Below are 21,828 nucleotides of genomic sequence, written 5' to 3' on the forward strand. Positions count from 1 at the left end.
TGCTTTGACCTATAAAAGATCCTATGTGATTTTTCTAATAAGTCTGTATTATTGAAGGAGATTCAGAAACCATTTGTTGAAAGACGACTGGAGTGCTTAAACTTGTTAATAGCATCATAAAATAGACTTTTAGACTTGTAAGCTTATAGTGCATTATGTTATACAGCTCTAAAGATTGAAGCCCAGAGAGATTAAGTAAGTTACCCAGGGCCATGTATCTGTGTAGTTTGTAGTGGATGGGGTCAGCTGAATCACATTTCTGCAAAATGAGATCTTATATTTCTGTACTGAGAAATTGAAATTTGAGCTATTATATAATATTAGATAATTGAGATATTTAATAAATGAAAATAATCTTTTTGCCTATAAATTTTCCATATGCCTATAGGATTTTTTTCTGAAACTATTCTTCATACTGAATTAGTCCCTTATAAATATTAAGGTTATCAGTGACAGTTATAAAAAGTTTTTAAGCTGGGCATGTTGGCTCACACCTGTAATCCCAGCACTTTGGGAGGCTGAGGTGGGTGGATCACCTGAGGTCAGGAGTTCAAGACCAGCCTGGCCAACATGGTGAAACCCCATCTCTACTAAAAATACAAAAGTTAGCTGGGCGTAGTGGTGCCCATCTATAGTCCCAGCTACTTGGGATGCTGAGGCGGGAGAATTGCTTGAGAACCCGGGAGGTGGAGGTTGCAGTGAGCCAAGATCCCACCACTGCACTCCAGCTTGGGGGACAGAGTGAGACTCTGTCTCAAAAAAAAAAAAAAAAAAGGTTTCTATATCCTCATTTTGATAATTACATCCTTGGAATTTGTTAACCCCCAATATTGTATACATTTAAAATAAGCTGTCCTCAGTAGGCTTGTTTTTTAAAAATTGGGTATGTAACACAAACATTTTTGTCATACGGTCTTGATTTTCAAGTCTTTTTTGTTTGTTTGTTTTTATACTGGGACCCCTATGGAGAAGCAGATGTTTAGGGAAGCTGACCTGTTGGTCCTAGGTTCTAATGCAATATTCCCTCCCTATTTCCTCTGATGCCTGGTTATTAATTGTGTCACCCCTCTTCTAGTTCCTTGATTTAGAATGGGGTAGGGACTTGGGGGTATCATCTGGGACTATTAGAGGGGAGCATATGGGTTTGGCTTTTAAGCCAGATTTCCAAAAAAAAGTTTCCAAAACTTGAGCATAGGAGGCTGCAGTGAGCCATTATCAGGTTTATAATTTAGGTTTATAATTTGGTGGGTCCATTTAGAAATGTGTTGATGTTTGTTACTTTCCAGTGATTTAACTCACAATACTTTCTCTCCTGTTTAGTTCTCACAATACCTTCATGAAAATGCGTCCTATGTCCGCCCTCTTGAGGAAGGAATGCTTCATTTATTTGAAAGTATCACTGAGGATACTGTGACTGTCTTGGTAATTTTCTTCCTTGGTAATTTTCTTCTGGGAACTGGGAGCTCCTCTTTGTCCAGTAGCACTTTTAACCTTGAAATTATTTTTCTTTTCCAGGAGACAACTGTGAAATTGAAAACTTTTTCAGAACACTTAACCTCCTACATATGTTTTCTTAGGAAGATTCTTCCCTATCAGTTAAAAAGGTAGTTACCCCCAGAGGCCAGGGAACCTGGGAAGTTGTGGGTGTAACCTGATCTGGGCTGGCTTTAATAAAATAGTAAAATGTGCCTCTTGTCATCTGCCTGACTTCTCTGCTCCACAGTTAATTTGCACTTCCGTGAAAAAGGAAAGCATGGTTAAGCAGCATAAATTTAAATTTAAGAAAGTTGAATTTTAGTCTGTCAGTTATGGATTTTCAGTTGTTCTGTACTGTGGTTACCATTATTATCCTTTTGCAGTTAACATCTAGATGGGCGTTAATAATAGTTTCCTTCTACGTTAGGATCTATAAACTTTAGGTTTCTTTGAAATGGCATATTTTCTTATTTTTGTTATTAGTGACTTGTTATAAACTAAAAACCTTGTCTACTCTAGCCCTTATAGGATATGTCATTTAGTAACCTTTGATATTCTACCTTAAGTATTTCTAGAAAGGCAGAAAAAATAATACGTATTATTGGAAATTTGATAATATTGCTTGTAAGTTTTGATACTTTTGGTTTAAAACTACCAAGACACCTATTTCATTTAAATCTTTCCATTCTAAGATTTAGCCCTTTTAAAAAAAAAAAAAAAAAAGGTCAGGTGCGGTAGCTCATGCTTGTAATCCCAGCACTTTGGGAAGCTGAGGTGGGTGGATCACCTGAGGTCAGGAGTTCGAGACCAGCCTGGCCAACTTGGTGAAACCCCATCTCTTCTAAAAATACAAAAATTAGCCGGGCACTGTGGTGCATCCCTATAGTCCTAGCTACTTGGGAGGCTGAGGCAGGAGAATTGCTCGAACCCAGGAGGCGGAGGTTGCAGTGAGCCAGGATTGCACGAGTGCACTCCAGCCTAGGCAACAGAGTGAGACTCCATCTCAAAAAAAAAAAAAAAAATCAAAGAACAATACAACTGGAACATAAGAGAAGTAATATTTTATAATAAAATAAAATTTAGAAAATAAGTAGGTTGGCCAGGTACAGTGGCTCATGCCTGTAGTCCCAGCACTCTCGGAGGCCAACGAGGGTGGATCACCTGAGGTCAGGAGTTTCAGATCAGCCTTGCCAACATGGCGAAACCCTGTTTCTACTAAAAATATAAAAATTAGCTGGGCGTGGTGGCACACGCCTGTAGTCCCAGCTACTTGGGAAGCTGAGGCAGGAGAATCACTTGAACCTGGGAGGCAGAGGTTGCAGTGAGCCAAAATCACATCACCGCACTCCAGCCTGGGCAACAGACTGAGACTGCGTCTCAAAAAAAAAAAAAAAAAAAAAAAAAGGTTAATTACTTACAGATACTGAAAATAGGCCAGCATGGTGGCACATGCCTGTAATCCCAATACCTTGTGAGGTCGAGGCGGGAAGATCACTTGAGGCCAGGAATTTGAGAACAGCCTGGGCAGCATAGGGAGAACTGTCTCTACTGAAAATAAAAAGAAAACTAATTGGAGGTGGTGGCGTGTGCCTGTAGTCCTAGCTACTTAGGAGGCTAAGATGGAAGAATCACTTGAGCCCAGGAGTTCGAGGCTGCAGTGAGCTGTTACTCCAGCCTGGGTGATAGAGGCCCTGTCTCTTTAAAAAAAAAAAAAAAAGAAAGAAAAGTAAATATATAAGTAATTATATCATAGCTCCTTGTAAAACTAAAATAGTAAGCTTAGTGTCTCAAACATAAAATTTTGTTAAAAAAATTAATATATATTAAGAGACATCTCTCCTAATTCTAATCTTACAAGGTATTTCCGTAACCAAATTCTATTATTTGTGCATATGATAGGATATTGGGAAATACTGGGAATCAGATAATTATGGCTTAAACTAATCATTATGAACTAATAGTTTTATTTTAGATCCTTATATGTTATAGTTCAGTATAAAGATTTTTTGAAAATCGACTCTAGAAGTTTATTATTAAAGTTGAATGTAACTTTGATTTGGCTTATGTTTAAGAAGAATCTGTTCAAGAACCATTGCACAAGTATTTACTATTTGAAAGAGTTGTGAATTTTATCTTGCTTCATTTTTTCCACAATTATATTTTTTAAAACACTGGATGAATTCTTTCTTAAGCTAAGATGTCTGCTTTTGGAATGTTCTGTCCCATATGCTTTCAGCCCTGCTTCATGAGTTATTAATATTTTTCGGCAATTTTGGGGGCATTGGTTTAAATACCACTGTAATTGACAAGAGGACCTGTTGTTTAGCAGTAAATGGGCGTAGAATGGAATGAAGCTATCTGCTGTAAATAAAGTAGAAGAGAAGTTGCAAGGGAGAGGAAATGAATATGATTATGATTCCTATGTTGCCTTTTCTGGCTTTGTCTAAAAACCTTTTTTTTTTTTTTTGCTTGATTACCTCCACATTTTAAAATGAATAGCTAAGATACTACATTTTTAAAAAACCTTATAATTAAGTTTTCCCAAGTAACTATTTAAAATAAAAAATGGTAAAAGGCATTTTATGAATGTTAAGCATTTACTTTTAAGTTTGAGCCTCTAGATTGTAAATCTGTTTGGCTTTTGAAAAACTGTATATACTGGAAAAGATTCTAGATTTTCTAAGATTTTCTAGATTCTCTTGCTACTGTAAGTGTTAATAATACCAGTTCCTGTTTAATTCGTTTTCTTTAGGAATTTAGTCTGTGAAATTTTTTTCCTGTAAATATTTTAATGATTTTTTACATTTAGAATATTTAAAAATATGGCCGGGCATGGTGGTTCATGCCTGTAATCCCAGCACTTTGGGAAGCTGAGGTGGGCGGATCACCCGAGGTCAGGAGTTCCAGACCAACCTGGCCAACACAGTGAAACCCCATCTCTACTGAAAGTACAAAAATTAGCCGGGCATGGTGGTGGGCACCTGTAATCCCAGCAGCTCAGGAGGCTGAGGCATGAGAATGGCTTGAACCTGGGAGGCGGAGGTTACAGTGAGCCGAGATTGTGCCCCTGTACTCCAGCCTGGTGACAGAGCGAGACTCCGTCTCAAAAAAAAAAAAAGTAAAAGAAAATTTAAAATATTCTAATATTTTGTGCTGCTCTCAGGATGGAAAGATAATGGACATGTGCCTTTTTATCTGTTACTCCATTTAATTCTCTCTTATTCTATTGGTATTTGCAGCAAACAGCGTATGTATCATGATGTAAAAAAATGGAGCCATACAAATGAGATCAAATTCCTTTTTCTGCAGTTTGTCTCTTTGGATACAGTTATTTGAGAATTTAGTTGGCTGCTAATAGCTAATTGAAAATTGTTTGGGTTGCTCACTTCTTGAAAATCTGCCTATTCCTAGTTTAGAAGAAGAATGTGAATCTTCTCTTTGCACATCTGCGTTAAGAGCCAGGAATCTAGAGCTGTCCCAGGACATGAAAAAAATGACAGCTGTGTTTGAGAAGCTGCAGACTTACATAGCTCTTCTTGCCTTGCCAAGTAAGTATGTTTGTTGCTTAGGGGTCAACTTCAAGGACTTAAGAGTACAAGAAGCTGGAAAAGGGAGATGGTTTAGCTAAGTAGAGTGAGAGGAGCATAGGATCTGGTGTCAGGAAAACTTGAATTCAAATACATTTATGACCTTAGGCAAAACTCTTGAGCTCTCTGGACTTCTGGTTTTCCGTTTGTGTGATGGAGTTAAATGTTGTGATTATTGAGTTAAATTAAGAATGTACGGCGGGGCCAGGTGACTCACACCTGTTATCCCAACACGTTGGGAGGCTAAGGTGGGAGGATTGCTTGAGGTCAGGAGTTCAAGACCAGCCTGGGCAACACAGGGAGACCCCATCTCTACAAAAAATTTAAAAATTATCCAGGTGAGGTATGGTAGCACTTCCCTGTAGTCCCAGCTACTCTGGAGGCTGAGGTGGGAGGATCACTTGAGCCAAGGAGGTCAAGGCTGCAGTGAACTGTGATCACACCACTGCACTCCAGCCTGGGCAACAAAGCAACACTGTTTCTGAAATAAATAAGTAATAAAAAGGAAGTGTGTAAAATGTCAGGCATTGAACATGCATTAAATATTAATTCCCTTCCCTTCCTTCCTCTTTTTTGTATGGAAAGGAAAAAATCATAAGAATTTTTAGCAGCTTTCCAACAAGTAGCATAGGGGAGCTTTAGTAGTAAAAATGCCATTTGTTCCTGTTTGGCCTAACTTGAAAAAAAAGTATTTTCAGGGCTGGTTGCGGTGGCTCACGCCTGTAATCCCAGCACTTTGGGAGGCTGAGGTGGGCAGATCACCTGAGGTTAGAAGTTCGAGACCAGCCTGACCAATATGGAGAAACCTTGTCTCTACTAAAAATACAAAATTAGCCGGATGTGGTGGTGCATGCCTATAATCCCAGCTACTCGGGAGGCTGAGGCAGGAGAATCGCTTGAACCCGGGAGGCAGAGGTTGCAATGAGGTGAGATTTTGCCATTGCACTCCAGCCTGGGCAGCAATAGCAAAACTCCGTCTCAAAAAAAAAAAAAAAAAAAAAAAAAGTATTTTCAGGTAACTGAATGGAGCTCAGTTTAAATGACATTTTTAAGAATGCCATAATTTTTCTGGTACTATGATTTTTTGTTTAACAGCATTATTGTGATGTAATTTACATACCATACAATGTATTAATTTAAAGTTTACAATTCAGTGGTTTTTAGTATATTCACAGGAATGTGCATTGTCACTACAGTAAATTTTGGAACATTTTTGTCACCCAAAGAAGAAACCCTGTGTATTTTAACTATCGCCCTCCTATTCCCCTGTTCCACCTCTCCCTAGCCTGAAAGCCCTAGTAATTTACATTCTGTCTATATGTTTTCCAATTCTACCCATTTCATATAAATGGAATAATATAGTATGTAGTCTTTTGTGACTTCTTTCACTTAGCATCATGCTTTTTAAGATTCGTAGAAGTTGTAGCATGTATCAGTACTCAATTCCTTTTTATTGCAGAATAATATTACATTTTATGGATGTATCACATTTTACTTACCCATTTGTCGTGTAGTGGACATTTGGGTTGTTTCTACCTTTTGGCTATTACAAATAATGATGCTATTGACATTCATGTACAAGTTTCTTTGTGGACATCTCTTTTCATTTCTTTGGTGTGTATAACTAGGAATGGAATTCCTGGGTCATGTGGCAACTCTGCTTAACTGTTTGAGGAGCTGCTGGAGTGTTTTCCAAAGTACTGTACCATTTTACATTCCTACCAGCAGTTTTTGAGGGTTCTAATTTCTCCACATCCTCTTCAGTGCTTGTTATTACTTGGTTTTTTGATTTTAGCCATTCTGGTGGGTATTAACTGGTATCTCGTTGTGGTTTTCTCTTGCATTTCCCTGATTGCAAGTGATGTTGACCATCTTTTAATGTACTTATTGGCCATTTGTATATCTTCTTTGGAGAAATGTTTATTGAGATCTTTTCTCCATTTTTCAGTTAGGTTGTCTGTTTATTATTGAGTTGTAAGAGTTCTTTATGTATTATACATACAAGTCCCTTACTGGATATTTGATTTACAATATTTTCTTCCATTTTATAGGTTGTCTTTTAACTTTCTTGATAGTGTCCTGTGAGGAACAAAAGTGTTCAATTTTGATGAAGTCCAATTCTCCATTTTTGTTGTTGTTGTTGCTGCTGATGCTTTTGATGTCATATCTAAGAATCCACTGTCAAATCTGAGGTTATGAAGACTTACCCTATGTTTTCTTCTAAGAGTTTTATAGTTTTAACTGTTACACTTAGGTTTATGATTAATTTTGAGTTATTTATTTATTTGTTTATTTATTTTTAGACAGAGTCTCACTGTGTCACCCAGGCTGGAGTGCAGTGACACACTCTGAGCTCGCTGCAAACTCCACCTCCCAGATTCAAGTGATTCTCCTGCTTCACCCTCCTGAGTAGCTGGGACTATGGGTACACACCACTGCACCTGGCTAATTTTTGCATTTTTAGTAGAGATGGGGGTCTCACCATGTTGGCCAGGCTGGTCTCGAACTCCTAGCCTTAGGTGATCTGCCTGCCTCAGCCTCCCAAAGTGCTGGGATTACAGGCGTGAGCCACCACACCAAGCCTCATTTTGAGTTAATTTTTGTATATGATGCCTGTGGCTATGCAGTTGTCTTGGCACCATTTGTTGAAAAACCTATTCTTTCCTTGTTGAATGGTCTGGGTACCCTTGTAGAGAATCAGTTGACTGTAGATATATAGATTTATTTCTGGATTTTCAGGTCTATTTCATTGATCTGTCCTACACCAGTACCATAATATCTTGATTATTGTTGCTTTATACCAAATTTTGAGATCAGGAAGTGTGAGCCTTCCTACTTTGTTCTTTTTTTCCAAGATTGTTTTGGTTATTTGAGGTCCCTTGCAATCCCGTATGAATTTTAGAATCAGCTTGTGTCGATTTCTACGAAGAAGTCAGTTGGGATTCTGATAGGGATTTGCATTGAACTTGTAGATCATTTTGGAGAGGGTTGTGAGTTGAATTGTGTCCCCCAAAATAATATGTGAAGTTCTAACTGTCAGTACCCATATGTGTGATCTCCTGTGGAAATAGGATCTCTGCAGATGTCATCAAATTAAGATGAGGTCATACTGGATTAAAGAGAGTCCTAAATCCAGTGAATGGGATCCTTATAAGGAGAGAGAGATTTGGAGACAGAGACACAAAGAATTTGGGATTTGGAGACAGAGACACAAGGGGGAAGGCCATATGAAGACAGATGCAGGGATTGGAATTATGCTACCACAGCCAAGTAACACTTAGGGCCAACAGAAGCTGGAAGAGGCAAGAAAGAATTCTCCCTTAGCGCCTTTGGGGAGAGTGTGACCCTTGCCAACACCTTGATTTTGGACTTCTGGCCTCTAGAACTGTGAGAGAACAAATTTCTGTTGTTTTAAGCCAGCTTGTTTGTGGTACTTCATTAGAGCAGCCCTAGGAAATTAATACAGGGAGTATTGCCATCTAAGCTTAGTCGTCTGATTCATGAACATGGTATGTTTTTACATTTATGTAGCTCTTTAATTTCTTTAAACACATCTTCTAGTTTTTAGTGTATAAGTTTTGTGCCATGATGTTGCTTCTCAGAGCATTCAGCCTTGGGCATGCACACAGTCACCCTGGGATGACGATGGTGGCAGGGCTCTCCTTCACTGTCTCCTTCCTTGATCACACCCAGGTTTAAGCTCCACTGATTGCTGATTGATTGCTCTCATTTTCAATATGCTGTGGGGCATCAATTGTCTATTCAGGGAATCAATTAAGTTTGGGCTCTTTTATAGGTATACTTACAGACCTAGCGTATACCTAGCAGGGATAGTTTTTTGAGATCAGTGTTTGAGCTTCATTCTGACCCCAGGAGGGCTCTTCTTAGCTATTTCTGTTTCTGGTTCTCTCTGGTAAACCAGCCAGTCCACAGTTTAACTTATATCTCTAATAAATCTATCAATTTCTTCTTCATTGCTTTCACCACAGCTGTAATTTTTTAGAGTACACCCTTAGGCTTGAACTTCTCCACACTCTATTACAAATTAAGTCAGTTCCTTAAGAAGAGATTCAGAGCTCTTGTTCTAAGGCTTGCTTATCTCCTGGGCTAAATCTCTGGGGGCTGGGGACAGTGGTCATACTTTTCTCTAAGTGGTACCCGCTTGTTAGAAACGGAGCACTTAGTGGAGGGGGTGGGTAGGCAGCAGCCCCTGGTCTCCTTGGTCTGCCTCTTTCAGGGTGGAACTCCTGTTGATGAGCTGGGGCAAGGGTGATCAGGGCCCCACTTTTCTTGTCAGCACCATGCCCAAGGTAGAGCCTCCATCCTAGGAGTAGGGGCTGGGTGAAAGAAGGGGAATGTTCCCCGCCTCTGTCCACACTTGCTCAGAATTTAGCTTCAGTAACAGGTAGCTGGGAGCAAGAGGAGAAATCCAGACCTCTCTAGGAGTTGGGAGAGAGGAAGTCTTGTATTCTTGGTTATACCTATTGGGAATGGAGTTTCTTTCTCCCTGAGCTGTGGGAGGGAGGTAGTGATTCTTGGTTTAAATACCATAGACTCTCACTGTTATTACTGAGTTGTTACAGATTTTCTTGAGTAAATCATGTGCTGTGTTGCCCTTAGAACCGTTTCCAGAGACTTTGTCCTTTTTGCAAATTTTACCAGTTTTGCAGAGGGCAAGCAGGTCCACAGAGCTCCTCATGCTGACATGGCAGAAGCAGAACTCTGTGATATTTGGGTAAGAGTGTTTTAGCGATGTTCAGCAAATAATGTGTAGGGAATGAAAAATGTCTTATGTAATAACAAGGTAAAAATTCACAAAGACATGGCAGACTTAATCCTGCCTAACAACTGAATTTTGTTTCTCAACCATTAAGAAATATTTGTGGACGTAGGAGATGCAAATCATTTAGATGTGTTTATGTGTATCACCATTATGTCTGAATGTATCTGCCAAGATTTTAAGAGCCATTATTTCTAGCATGTGACAAGCAATCTTCATTCTCTATCTTCTCAAAAGTAGAGGGGTACAGTGGGCCGTCCAGTTTTCAGGAAAATGCTTAGATTTGTGAGTTTGATTTCCTAGGTACAGAGCCAGATGGACTCCTTCGGACAAACTACAGTTCTGTGTTAACAAATGTTGGTGCTGCTCTGCATGGATTTCATGACGTTATGAAAGGTAGGCCTTGAAAAAGAACGTAAGCTTAAAACCTTTGCCCGACTTCCTTCGATCTGCCTGAATAAGATTTAAACAAACACTGCCAGGGGTAATAGACCCCGGATAAAGGCTTAGTAGCATTCGGCTTATGTTGAGTGCACAGCTCACTGCCTTCTGCTTTTCCCTTCTGCTTTATTTCTGGAGGTAAACAAAGTGCTGAAGAGAAATCCTTGTGTACTTTAGCCAGAAATACATTACACTGACTTTAGGCAGGTGTGTGAATTGTACGAAACCAGACATGCTGTTCAGAGGCCTTTTGCAAAATACGTTGCACTTCTTAGAGCCCAAGCACAAAGGAATTGAGGAAACCAAGGCTTCAGGTCCCCAGAAGGAATACACTAACTTTCCACCATCCTGTGCATTTTAATGTTTTAAATGCCTTTTAAAGCCCTGTCTTGTTGGGCATAGCCATAAGAAATGAAAGTCTGGTTTTACATTTTGGTCAGTTTTCAATTGCTTCTGTGGTCCTAAAAATGTAGTTTGCTGAAAGGCCGAGGGGAACCTTTTAAAGCATTTCATATGCTGCTTAGCGTGTCATCCTGAGTCCTGACTAATCTACAACTTTGCAATTACTTGTAGGTTTTTTTCCCTTTCTTTTCCTTTTAGAGACTGTTGGGGTAGGGAAAGCAGGGGAAGGAGAAGAGGGACAGGAGCAATCATTAAGGACTGTTGGATGCTTAGATGATTCATTGTGTTTAGTTAACAATTAGTGACCAATTACTAATTGCACAGAATTTTAAAATTATTTTTAAAAACCTAAAGCTGTGTTTCATAACATGGAAAAGAGGGATATATTGGGGGACCTGATCTGTGGCACTGGGATTCATTCTTAGTCTCGGCAGTATTACCAAGCACCAGTTTACCATTCACACTAGAGTATGGGCCTTTCTATGGCTTGTATTCAGTTATAAGGAGCTTTATAATTTTTTTGAGACTGAGTTTCACTTTATTGCCCAGGCTGGAGTGCAGTGGTGTGATCTCCGCTCACTGCAGCCTTTGCCTCCTGGGTTCAAGTGATTCTTCTGCCTCAGCCTTCTGTGTAGCTGGGATTATAGATGCACACCACCATGCCCGGCTAAGTTTTGTATTTTTGGTAGAGATGGGGTTTCGCCATGTTGGCTAGGCTAGTGTTGAACTCCTGACCTCAGGTGACCCACCTGCCTTGGCCTCCCAAAGTGCTGGGACTACAGGCATGAGCCACTGTGCTTGACCCCAATTATAAGGAACTTTGAATGTCACTGTGCTTACAGAATTAACCTTGGTTTCAGAAATCACAAGTTGGATAGGCAATATGGGTGGTAGTTAATGATATTCAACTCCAGTCCTACAGAATTTAGTTTGGCCTATAGAAAAATCCAAGAGATGTTGCTTTTTTCCTGTGCGGCTTTTGTTTTGAGGAGCTAAGACTTAGTTGTAGTCTTCTCTTCCAGAATTTTACTTAGCCTAGAACCAAGCCATTGAAACCTCAAGTACCTCTGTAGCTACAAGTTTTTTAGTTTTTTTTTAAAAATTTTTCCTCTGCTGGCTGGGTGCAATAGCTGACACTTATAATCCCAGCATTTTGGGAGGCCGAGTGGGAAGACTGCTTGAGCCCAAGAATTTGAGACTAGCCTGGGCAACATAGGGAGACCCTGTCTCTACAAAATGAAACAATAAAGTGAAAAAAAAATAAATTTTCCTATGCTAATACAGGTTGAGCATTCTTAATATGATAATCTGAAATCCAAAATGCCTCAAAATCTGAAGCTTTTCAAGTGCTGTCATGACACCACAAGTGGAAAATTCCACACTTGCCCTCACGTGACATGATAAAGTTGTAGTCAAAACTTAGTTTCATGCACAAAATTATTGAAAGTATCATACAAAATTACTTACAGGCTATATGTATAAGGTATATATGAAACATAAATGAATTTCTTATTTAGACTTGGATCCCATCCCCAAGATACCTTCTTATGTATATGCAAATATTCCAAAATCTGAAGAAATCTGAAGTCCAAAACACTGCTGGTCCTAAGCTTTTTGGATAAGGGATTCTTAATCTATTGGATGATAGGTTGGTCTCAGTGTAAACAGAAGAATTTATAAAAATATGTATCCTACATGGAATTAAAACAGAAGTGACTTAATTGTTTAACAAGTGGCATTTTGTTTTGTAAAAGAGGAGTATATGTAGTCACTTCCAAATGTTGAAGGAGCTGAGTAACCAAAGAATGAGGCAGACAAATCCACTTCATTGGTATAGGGTGATTTATTGGGGTAGCTTATAGACAGAAGAATGGTGTTGGGGCAGTCATAAGACAGGAAGGTCTTTGTACTGCAACCTCCCAGGCACAGGGCTTATATCTTGAGGGAAAAGTACATGTGCTCTGGAAGGAATGTGTAAGTGGGTATAGCATCACAGCCTATGCTTTTTTGTAACAGTATCAAGGGTTGTTTTGGAGGAAACTTATAGTGAATACATGTTTTTATATAAAGAGTAATATATCAACTAGACATTTTGGAGGTATTCCCAGACTCGGGGTTAGCCAGAAGTTATATAGCAGATTAGTATTTAAAAAAAAGACACTGTTTTTTTTTTTCTTTTTTTTATGATTTCTACTTTATTCTAAAGTGACTATAGTATAGTCTATAGTTGTAGTTATGAAAATATATAGACCAATGTTTCCCAAAGTTTAGTATGAATACACATCAATAGATGACTTTTTTCCCCCCCAACTTTTATCTTAAGTTCAGGGGTAAATGTGCAGGATGTGCAGGTTTGTTACATAGTTAAATGTGTGCCATAGTGATTAGCTGCACAGATCATCCCATCCCCTAGACAGTAAGCCCAGCATCCATTTGTCATTCTTCCTGATGCTATCCCTCTCCCCATCCCCCACCCTCCATCAGGCTCCTGTGTGTCTTATTCCCTGGCGTGTGTCCATGTGTTCTCATCATTCAGCTTCCATTGACAAGTGAGAACATGCAGTATTTGATTTTCTGTTTCTGCTTTAGTTTGCTGAGGATAATGGCTTCTAGCTCCATCCGTGTACCTGCAAAGGACGTGATCTCATTCCTTTTTATGGCTGCATAGTATTCCGTGGTGTATATGTATTACATTTGCTATAAAATAAAGATACTTTTTTTTGAGATGGGTCTCGCTCTGTCACCCAGGCTGGAGTGCAGTGCTGTGATCTTAGCTCACTGCAACCTTTGCCTGCCAGGTTCAAGCGATTCTCCTGCCTCAGCCTCCTGAGTAGCTGGGACTACAGGTGTGCGTCACCATGCTGACTAATTTTTTTGTATTTTTAATAGAGACGGGATTTCGCCATGTTGGCCAGGCTGGTTTCAAACTCCTCACCTCAAGTGATCCGCCTGCCTCGATCTCTCAAAGTTTTGGGATTATAGGCGTGAGCCACTGCACCTGGCCCAATGTCAAAATCCTAAAATTCACAGGAAACCATAAAAGGGGCCTGAATAGCCAAAGCAAACAGCTCAAACAATAAAGCTGCAGGCATCACATTAACTGACTTGTACTGCTTTATAAAGTCATTTAGCAAAGTAGTGCACATAGTAATTTACCCTTCTCTGCCCTCTTCCTTGTAATGTACAGTGAGAAACAGAACAGAGTACACATTGTTCCAACCCAAAGTGCTGGGATTATGGGCGTGAGGTACCGCACTGGCCAAGAGTGTCTTTATTTTAAATTTTAATCCACCGTGTAACTTCTGACTAACCCTGAGTCTGGGAATGCCTCCAAAATGTCAATTTAATATATTACTCTTTCTTATTTTTTATTTTTAAAATTTCTTTTTTTTTTTTTTTATAGAGGTGGGGTCCTTCTGTGTTTTCCAGGCTGGTCTCAAACTCCTGGACTCAAGTGATCCTTCTGCTTCAGTCTCCCAAAGTGCTGGGATTACAGGCATGAACTACCGTGCCCAGCCTAATGTATTACTCTTTATATAGGAATACCTATTCACTGTAAGATTCCTTCAAAACAAACTTTGACACTATTACAAATCATAGGCTGTGACTCCTGTAGCCACCCACACATTCCTTCCAGAACACGCATACTTTTTCCCCAAGATATAAGCCCTGCGTTTGGGGGTTTGCCATGCAGCGATCTGTTTTGCAGCCACCGAAGACCATGCTTCTGTCTGTAAGTTCCTCCTAGTAAATCTTCCTATACCAATAAACTGGATTTGCCTGCCTCGTTCTTTGATTTCTCGGCTCCTTCAGCATTTGGGGGTTGTGTTGCAAATACAGCCCTTTCAAGGAACATATTCTAAGTGATAATTGTTTGATCTTTAGTCTCAGAGGTGTAAAGTTGGTAGACTCATGGGAAACGTAAAAGGAAAAATCTGTGGTCTAAGCCACATGATTCTTTTGTATATTTTGGAGTTAAAATTTAATGTCAAAAAGCACTCTAAATAATTAAAAATAAATTTTTTTTTTTTTTTTTTGAGACAGAGTCTTGTGCTGTTGCCCAGGCTGGACTATAGTGGCATGATCTTGGCTCACTGCAACCTCCCACTCCTGGGTTCAAGCAATTTTTGTGCCTCTGGCACCTGAGTAGCTGGGATTACAGGCACATGCCACTACACCCAGCAATTTTTGCATTTTTAGTAGAGACGGGGTTTTGCCATGTTGGCCAGGCTGGTCTTGAACTCCTGACCTCCAGTGATCTGCCCACCTCGGTCTCCCAAAGTGCTGGATTACAGGCGTGAGCCACTGCATCCTGCCAAGAGTAAACCTTTTGATTGCGAGAATGACTATAATCAAGCTACAATAGCATTGTTCTTAGTATTGTACTTTTTTCATGAGTACCTCAATTGCCATCAACCAAGATGGCTTACCAGCCAAATTGTATTATTATAATGTTGTATACTTCCAGTAAAATATTGAGTAAAACTGGTATGTAGAAAAAAAATGTCTGTTAGGGATGAGCAAGTTCTGTATGCAAAAAGCATTCAGTACTTATAGACTGTTGGTGGGATGTCAATTAGTTCAACCCCTATGGAAAGCAGTATGGAGATTTCTCTCATTTTTAGAGTTCTAAAAATAGAATTACCATTCGACCCAGCAATCCCACTACTGGGTATTAACAATCCCACTACTATGTTCACCATTTGGCTGATGGGCTCAATAGAAGTCCAAACCCCAGTATTACACAATATGCCCACGTAACAAACCTGTACATATACTCCCTGCCTCTAAAATAAAATATAAAAAACATAACAAAAAACATTCAACATCCTAATTGAATTTTTATACACTTGGACATCTTATGACTATATTGAGCATAATAATTTCTTTTCAAAAATATATTGAATGTAATAGTAATGTGCCAATTGGTTGGTTCCTTTTCTATGACAGCTGTACCATAGTAATGTGTTAACAATAGGAAAAACTGGCTAACGGGTATAATGAAACTCTATAACTTTTCTATAAGTCTAAAACTATCCTAAATCAAAGGCATATTTATACAAGTGTATATAAATATAGGAATATATTAATTATTTTTAAATTCCCTAGTTTTAAAATGTTAGTGAAAATAATCTCATTCATGGACCATAGTAATTTTGAGTTAAAATATCATGATCATTTCAGGTTAAATCTCAAATACTATTTTTTTGCAAATAGTCTTATTTCCTCCATTAATTATCTATGGTCTAAAATCAACTAAATTTCTTGATTCTGAATGAGTGATATTCTCCGTGTACAAAATGGCTATAAAAATTTTCATGTTTTGTGATTTTCATATATGAATATATATAATTGTATATATTAGCTAATATTAGCTAATATATACAATTGTATATACAATTAATATATTATTAACTAATATATGCGATTATATATAATATAATTAATATATATGTGTGTATATGTATGCCTCTTCTATGCTTTCCTAACTACAGGCCTTTATTGTAATATCCTTGGACTGGAGACGGTTGCACAGGAAGCCAGGCACTGGAGTATCCAATCCGTATTTGGCTGTGCAGATATTTCTCATTGCTAGTTAGAGTGTGCACTAGAAACATAGCTACGGTCCAGTAAGGATTGTGAGACATTGTGGTTGTGTTGGCTATTCCTTTCCAGCCTCATGGGTTGTTTATATAAGTACAAGATCATTTCTCCTTAATGCCTGTTATACTATCAAAACAGTGGTTTTTAACTGGTAAATACTGGTCAGGATCATTTACCCAATGTTAGAATTAATACTCCGATGAGGAAATCTTGGTAGCTGTAGTAAAGACAACCAAGATGGTGTTCGGAGATCCTTACTTCTCTCTATTCTTTCCATGTGGATTTGTGACCTAATTGATATTCAGTGCAATCCTGACACTTGAGAACATTCTTTGTCAAATTTACTTTATAAATTTAGAAGAATAGATGTGAGAAATGAATGGGCTGGTTATCTGTATGTGACTTACATATAGACAATAATGAATTTTCATTTAATTGCTTTTATAGATATTTCCAAACATTATAGTCAAAAAGCTACAATAGAGCATGAACTTCCAACAGCAACACAGAAGCTGATAACAACTAATGACTGTATCCTGTCATCAGTAGTGGCATTAACAAATGGAGCAGGAAAGGTAATTCTTTTCTGGCTTATATTGATGTTAAAACTCTTAAATATGTGCTTTTTTTCTGAATGACATAGGAAAGTGGATCTGTAAAAGGATTTTGGAATATAAGGGTTTAAGGTAAAATAAAGCTGTCTCCCTTTCCTCTGCTTCCTACCCAGTATTCACTCTGACATATTATTTTAAGAGAGGGATCTCTCGCTGTGTTGCCAGGCTTGACTCAAACTGCTGGACTCGGGAGTCTCCTGGGTGGCGGGGACTATAGGCACATGCACTGCATGCGGCTTCCCTACCTAATGTTTACAGCAATATGACAGTGACTGTTGAGCATTTGTCTTGAGTGTGTAGATCAGTCCCTGTTTATGTTTTAATGCAGTATTGGATGATTAGAAGATTCTAGGTAGTCTCAACATAGATCCTTATGTATATGAAGGGTCTGCCATATACAACACTGGGAACATACAAAAAAAGAAAACAAACCGACCACAATATACGTTCCATTAATATTTTGTTTTTTTCCTCCTAGTGTTTTTGTATTTATTTATTTATTTTTTTGTAATACTTGTGATAATACTACCTCTGTGGTTTTGTATCTTAACAAGCACTTTAAAGTGGCTTCAACATGTGTCTTTTCGTTGAACCTTTAGTAGTAGGTCATGATCGTCTGGATCATTAAATACTTAATTTTTGCTGTAAACTGACTAAAGTGCAGTTTCTTTAAGAATCCTTTGATAAGCCAGATGCAGTGGCTAACACCTATAATCCCAGCACTTCGAGAAGCTGAGGCGGGAGTATTGCTTGAGCCTAAGAGTTCAAGACCAGCCTGGGCAACATGTCAAGACCTCATCCCTACAAAATTAAAAAATTAGCCAAGCATGGTGATGTGCGTCTGTGGTCCCTGCTACTTGATTGACCCAGGAGGTTGAGGCTGCAGTGAGCTGTGTTTGAGCCACCACACTCTAGCCTAGGTGACAGAGCAAGACCCTATCTCCAAAAAAAAAAGAATGTTTTGATCATGGATATTCCTGTTTCAGCAGAAGTTATATTCTCAGAGTGTGCGTTCATGTGGCTGTCATCAACAACTTTAATGATTAAGATTTCTCTGAGAATGTCCTACATGTATAAAACCAAAAGGACTGTGTTCAGAACTATCTTAGCCCATTTATTTCAGCAGACTGAGCGTGATTTCCAAAGGAAATGCTTATCTCTGTTTCTGTCTTTATATACTATTCTGCTTCTGACAGGTTGACCATAATAGGAACAAATATTCTTCAAGTGATTTACAAGTCAGAAATGATCATAGATCATGTTAGACATTCCAGTGTCATCTTTTTCAAAGTTGGACTGGTCTTGTGACCACTTGCTATACTGTGGGGTTGTGATTAAAACGTGTTATCTTTAGATTCCGTCAGCTTACAGATCTATGTGGACAGAATTCCTGAGCCAGAGGACCATCCCCACTACCTTCTCTTTCACCTCCTTCATCCACAGCATGCCAGATGCTTTCGGAGGATAATCCTAACTTTGATTCAGTTGAGAAAAATTCTATAAAGAGAGAATGTTGATATTTTATGAGTCTCTGTATTTGCCAACTGTTTTGTTTTTTTTTGAGACGGAGTCTCACTCTGTTGTCCAGGCTGGAGTGCAGTGGCGCCATCTCAGCTCACTGCAAGCTCCACCTCCCGGGTTCACACCATTCTCCCGCCTCAGCCTTCCAAGTAGCTGGGACTAAAGGCGCCCACCACTGCGCCCGGCTAATTTTGTTTTTGTATTTTTAGTAGAGACAGGGTTTCACTGTGTTAGCCAGGATGGTCTTGATCTCCTGAGAACTCTGAAATAATTAAATACTTGTATATTTCATAGTTTATTTTAGCTTTACTTTGCCTGAAACCATAAAATGTCATCTCAAGGAAAGGTATCTGATCTTCACTCTGGAATTTTAATAAATGGTTTTCAACTAAAATATTCGAACTAATGTTAGTTGGCGTCAGCTTAATACTAAATACTTAGCTGGTATGATTTGATTAACCTAATTTTACAGTTCGTAATTTCCTTAAGAACCCAGTAGAAGAGTGTAGTATATTCATATTAAAGAAAGTCTGGAAAATGTAGAAATATTAGAAAAAAGAAAATAAACCTCACAATATACTACCGTGATCCAAATGCAAACACTGCGTGAATCCCTGTCATTCACAAGGACAATATAGCTCAAGATTTTTGGAATCCTTACTTTATTGAATACTACCTGACATAGAATTTCATTTGACAGTAAAATATCAGTGAAAAATATAACCTTTCAGACCATTAGTAATTACTTTTTGACCAATTTTTGCCAAAGTAGAATACTCTGTTTTACAAATTACTTTTTAAAATTTACCAAACTACAATATTCTTTAATGTATACAAGACTGTAACTTTTCTGGCTAAAGCATTTAGCCAGAATGGGAGGCTCAGGCAAGAGGATTACTTGAGTCCAGGAGGTTGAGGCTGCAGTGAGGCCTCCTACCTCAGTCTCCCAAGTAGCTGAGACCACAGACGCACACCGCCACGCCTGGCTCATTTTTCCATTTTGAAGAGGTGAGGTCTTGCCATATTGCCTAGGCTGGTCTTGAACTCTGGGCTCAAGCAATACCCCCACCTCAGCCTCAAAGTGTTGGGATTACAGGTGTGAGCCACCGCACCTGGTTTATCAAAGGATTCTTAAAGAAACTGCACTTTGGGCCGGGCGCAGTGGCTCACACCTGTAACCCCAGCACTTTGGGAGGCCGAGGTGGGTGGATCACAAGGTCAGGAGATTGAGACCACGGTGAAACCCCGTCTCTACTAAAAATACAAAAAAAATTAGCCGGGTGCGGTGGCAGGTGCCTGTAGTCTCAGCTACTCGGGAGGCTGAGGCCAGAGAATGGTGTGAACCCTGGAGGTGGAGCTTGCAGTGAGCCGAGATCGCGCCACTGCACTCCAGCCTGGGGTGACAGTGTGAGACTCCATCTCAAAAAAAAAAAAAAAAAAAAAAAAAAAAAAAAAAAAAAAAAAAGAAAGAAAGAAACTGCACTTTCGGCTGGGCATGGTGGCTCACCTGAGGTCAGGAGTTTGAGACGAGCCTGGCCAACGTGGTGAAACCCAATTTCTACTAAACACACAAAATAAGGCCAGGTGCAGTGGCTCACGCCTGTAACCCCAGCACTTTGGGAGCCCGAGGCGGGCGGATCACGAGGTCGGGAGTTCGAGACTAGCCTGACCAACATGGTGAAAACCCATCTCTACTAAAAATATAAAAATTAACTGGGCGTGGCGGTACGCGCCTGTAATCCCAGCTACTGAGGCAGCTGAGCCAGGAGAATGGCTTGAACCCAGGAGGTGGAGGTTGCAGTGAGCATAGATTATGCCACCGCCCTCCAGCCTGGATGACAGAGCAAGACTCTGTCTCAAACAAACGGACAAAAATACAAAAATTACCTGGGTCTGGTGGCAGGCATCTGTAATCCCAGCTACTCAGGTGGCTGAGGCGGGAGAATCGGTCAAACAAACCCAGGAGACAGAGGTGGCAGTGAGCCAAGATAGTGCCACTGCACTCCAGCCTGGGCAACACAGCGAGACACCGACTCAAAAAAAGAAAAAGAAAAAAAAAAGAAACCACACTTTGGTCAGTTTGTAGTGAAAATTAAGTATTTAATGATCCAGATGATCATGATCTACTATTAAAGGTTCAATAAAAAGACACATGTTGAAGTCACTTTAAAGTACTTGTTAAGATACAAAACCACGGAGGTAGTATTATCACAAGTATTACCAAACACTATAGATTCAAAATCATGGCTCAGAAAGTTATAGCAATAGGTCTTTGTGGCTGATTACATAGAGTTAACAAATGTTGAATCTGTAAATGACATTCTACTGAATTTTCAGTCTTTCTTTTCTGTATTTGTAATTTATAAATTGAGATTTATAGAATTAAATTTAAATGGAGGTTACATATTCAAGATACTATGCTATATCTTCTGTTAGAATATGAAATATTCAAAGTTAAAATACAAATGGAATCTAGAAATCCAAACATGGATATCTTAAGAACAGCGGCAGAAATCAATGAGGTAAAGAGCTCGTGAAAGTCACCTACAGAATAAATGAGTATCAGTCTTGGTTTTCAGGAAGAATAGAAATTGTCTAGAAAAGGACATGTCAGAAATTTGTTCTATTTATACTGGTGTCCTCTTTTTATTATAATCCATTGCCTAGGTATTCTCAAATAAATAAATGTGGGCTTTGGGGCAGGTGTTGGAATTTCATTTCCATTTCCATTCTCAACATCTTTAAACTTTGCTGCAAAAACTATTAGATATATATTTTAGATATATTGTTGGAAAACAAAATCTGTTTTCTTGTCACACTTTGTTTAGATTGCATCCTTCTTCAGCAACAATTTGGACTACTTCATTGCTTCACTGAGCTATGGACCTAAGGCAGCGAGTGGATTCATTAGTCCTCTTTCCGCTGAATGCATGCTACAGTATAAGAAAAAAGCTGCTGCCTATATGAAGTCTTTGAGAAAGGTTTGTTAGCTGCTGTTAATGTTTAAATCACAGGAAACATCAGGAATCATTCTATAGAATGGCAAGAGTTTTTCTGCAGTTTATATTGCTGACATTTTATACGATATTGCAGGTTGTTGGTGGGTGTTGGGGGAGGACTGTGGGGAAGAGGAGGTGACAGGACCCGGACTTTACCTGATAAGCAGCATTGCCTATATTTATAGGCCATGTTGGACTCATGTCCCAAGTGCCTGATAGAGTGCCTGGTGTGAGGTAGCCAGGCAAACAGTAAACATTGAACTTCAGAAACTCTTAAACTTGTGGAAACAGAAAAAAGAGAAATATGTGTGTGACTTTTTTTCTGAATAAGAATATGCGGTTGTTGCAAAAAAAAAAAAAAAGAGAAGATACTACAGTACATTAAGAAGAAAATTGTGGTCACC

The 21,828-nt window shown here is 39.0% G+C and overlaps 1 protein-coding gene across 4 annotated transcripts in view; it reads left to right on the plus strand.

Annotated features, from left to right (window-relative positions):
* Nucleotides 1–21,828, plus strand: part of PPP1R21 (protein phosphatase 1 regulatory subunit 21) — a 70,724-nt gene that overhangs the window by 28,606 nt on the left and 20,290 nt on the right. For all 4 annotated transcript variants that reach the window (XM_038006911.2, XM_007970697.3, XM_007970698.3 and 1 more), the window contains exons 10-15: nt 1,321–1,422; nt 1,516–1,604; nt 4,888–5,024; nt 10,147–10,239; nt 16,738–16,865; nt 21,254–21,406. In XM_038006911.2, the coding sequence (XP_037862839.2) occupies nt 1,321–1,422; nt 1,516–1,604; nt 4,888–5,024; nt 10,147–10,239; nt 16,738–16,865; nt 21,254–21,406 (702 nt within the window). The remainder of the gene's footprint in view (nt 1–1,320; nt 1,423–1,515; nt 1,605–4,887; nt 5,025–10,146; nt 10,240–16,737; nt 16,866–21,253; nt 21,407–21,828) is intronic.

Source organism: Chlorocebus sabaeus, chromosome 14 (genome assembly GCF_047675955.1).
Source record: "Chlorocebus sabaeus isolate Y175 chromosome 14, mChlSab1.0.hap1, whole genome shotgun sequence".
Taxonomy (NCBI): Eukaryota; Metazoa; Chordata; class Mammalia; order Primates; family Cercopithecidae; genus Chlorocebus; species Chlorocebus sabaeus.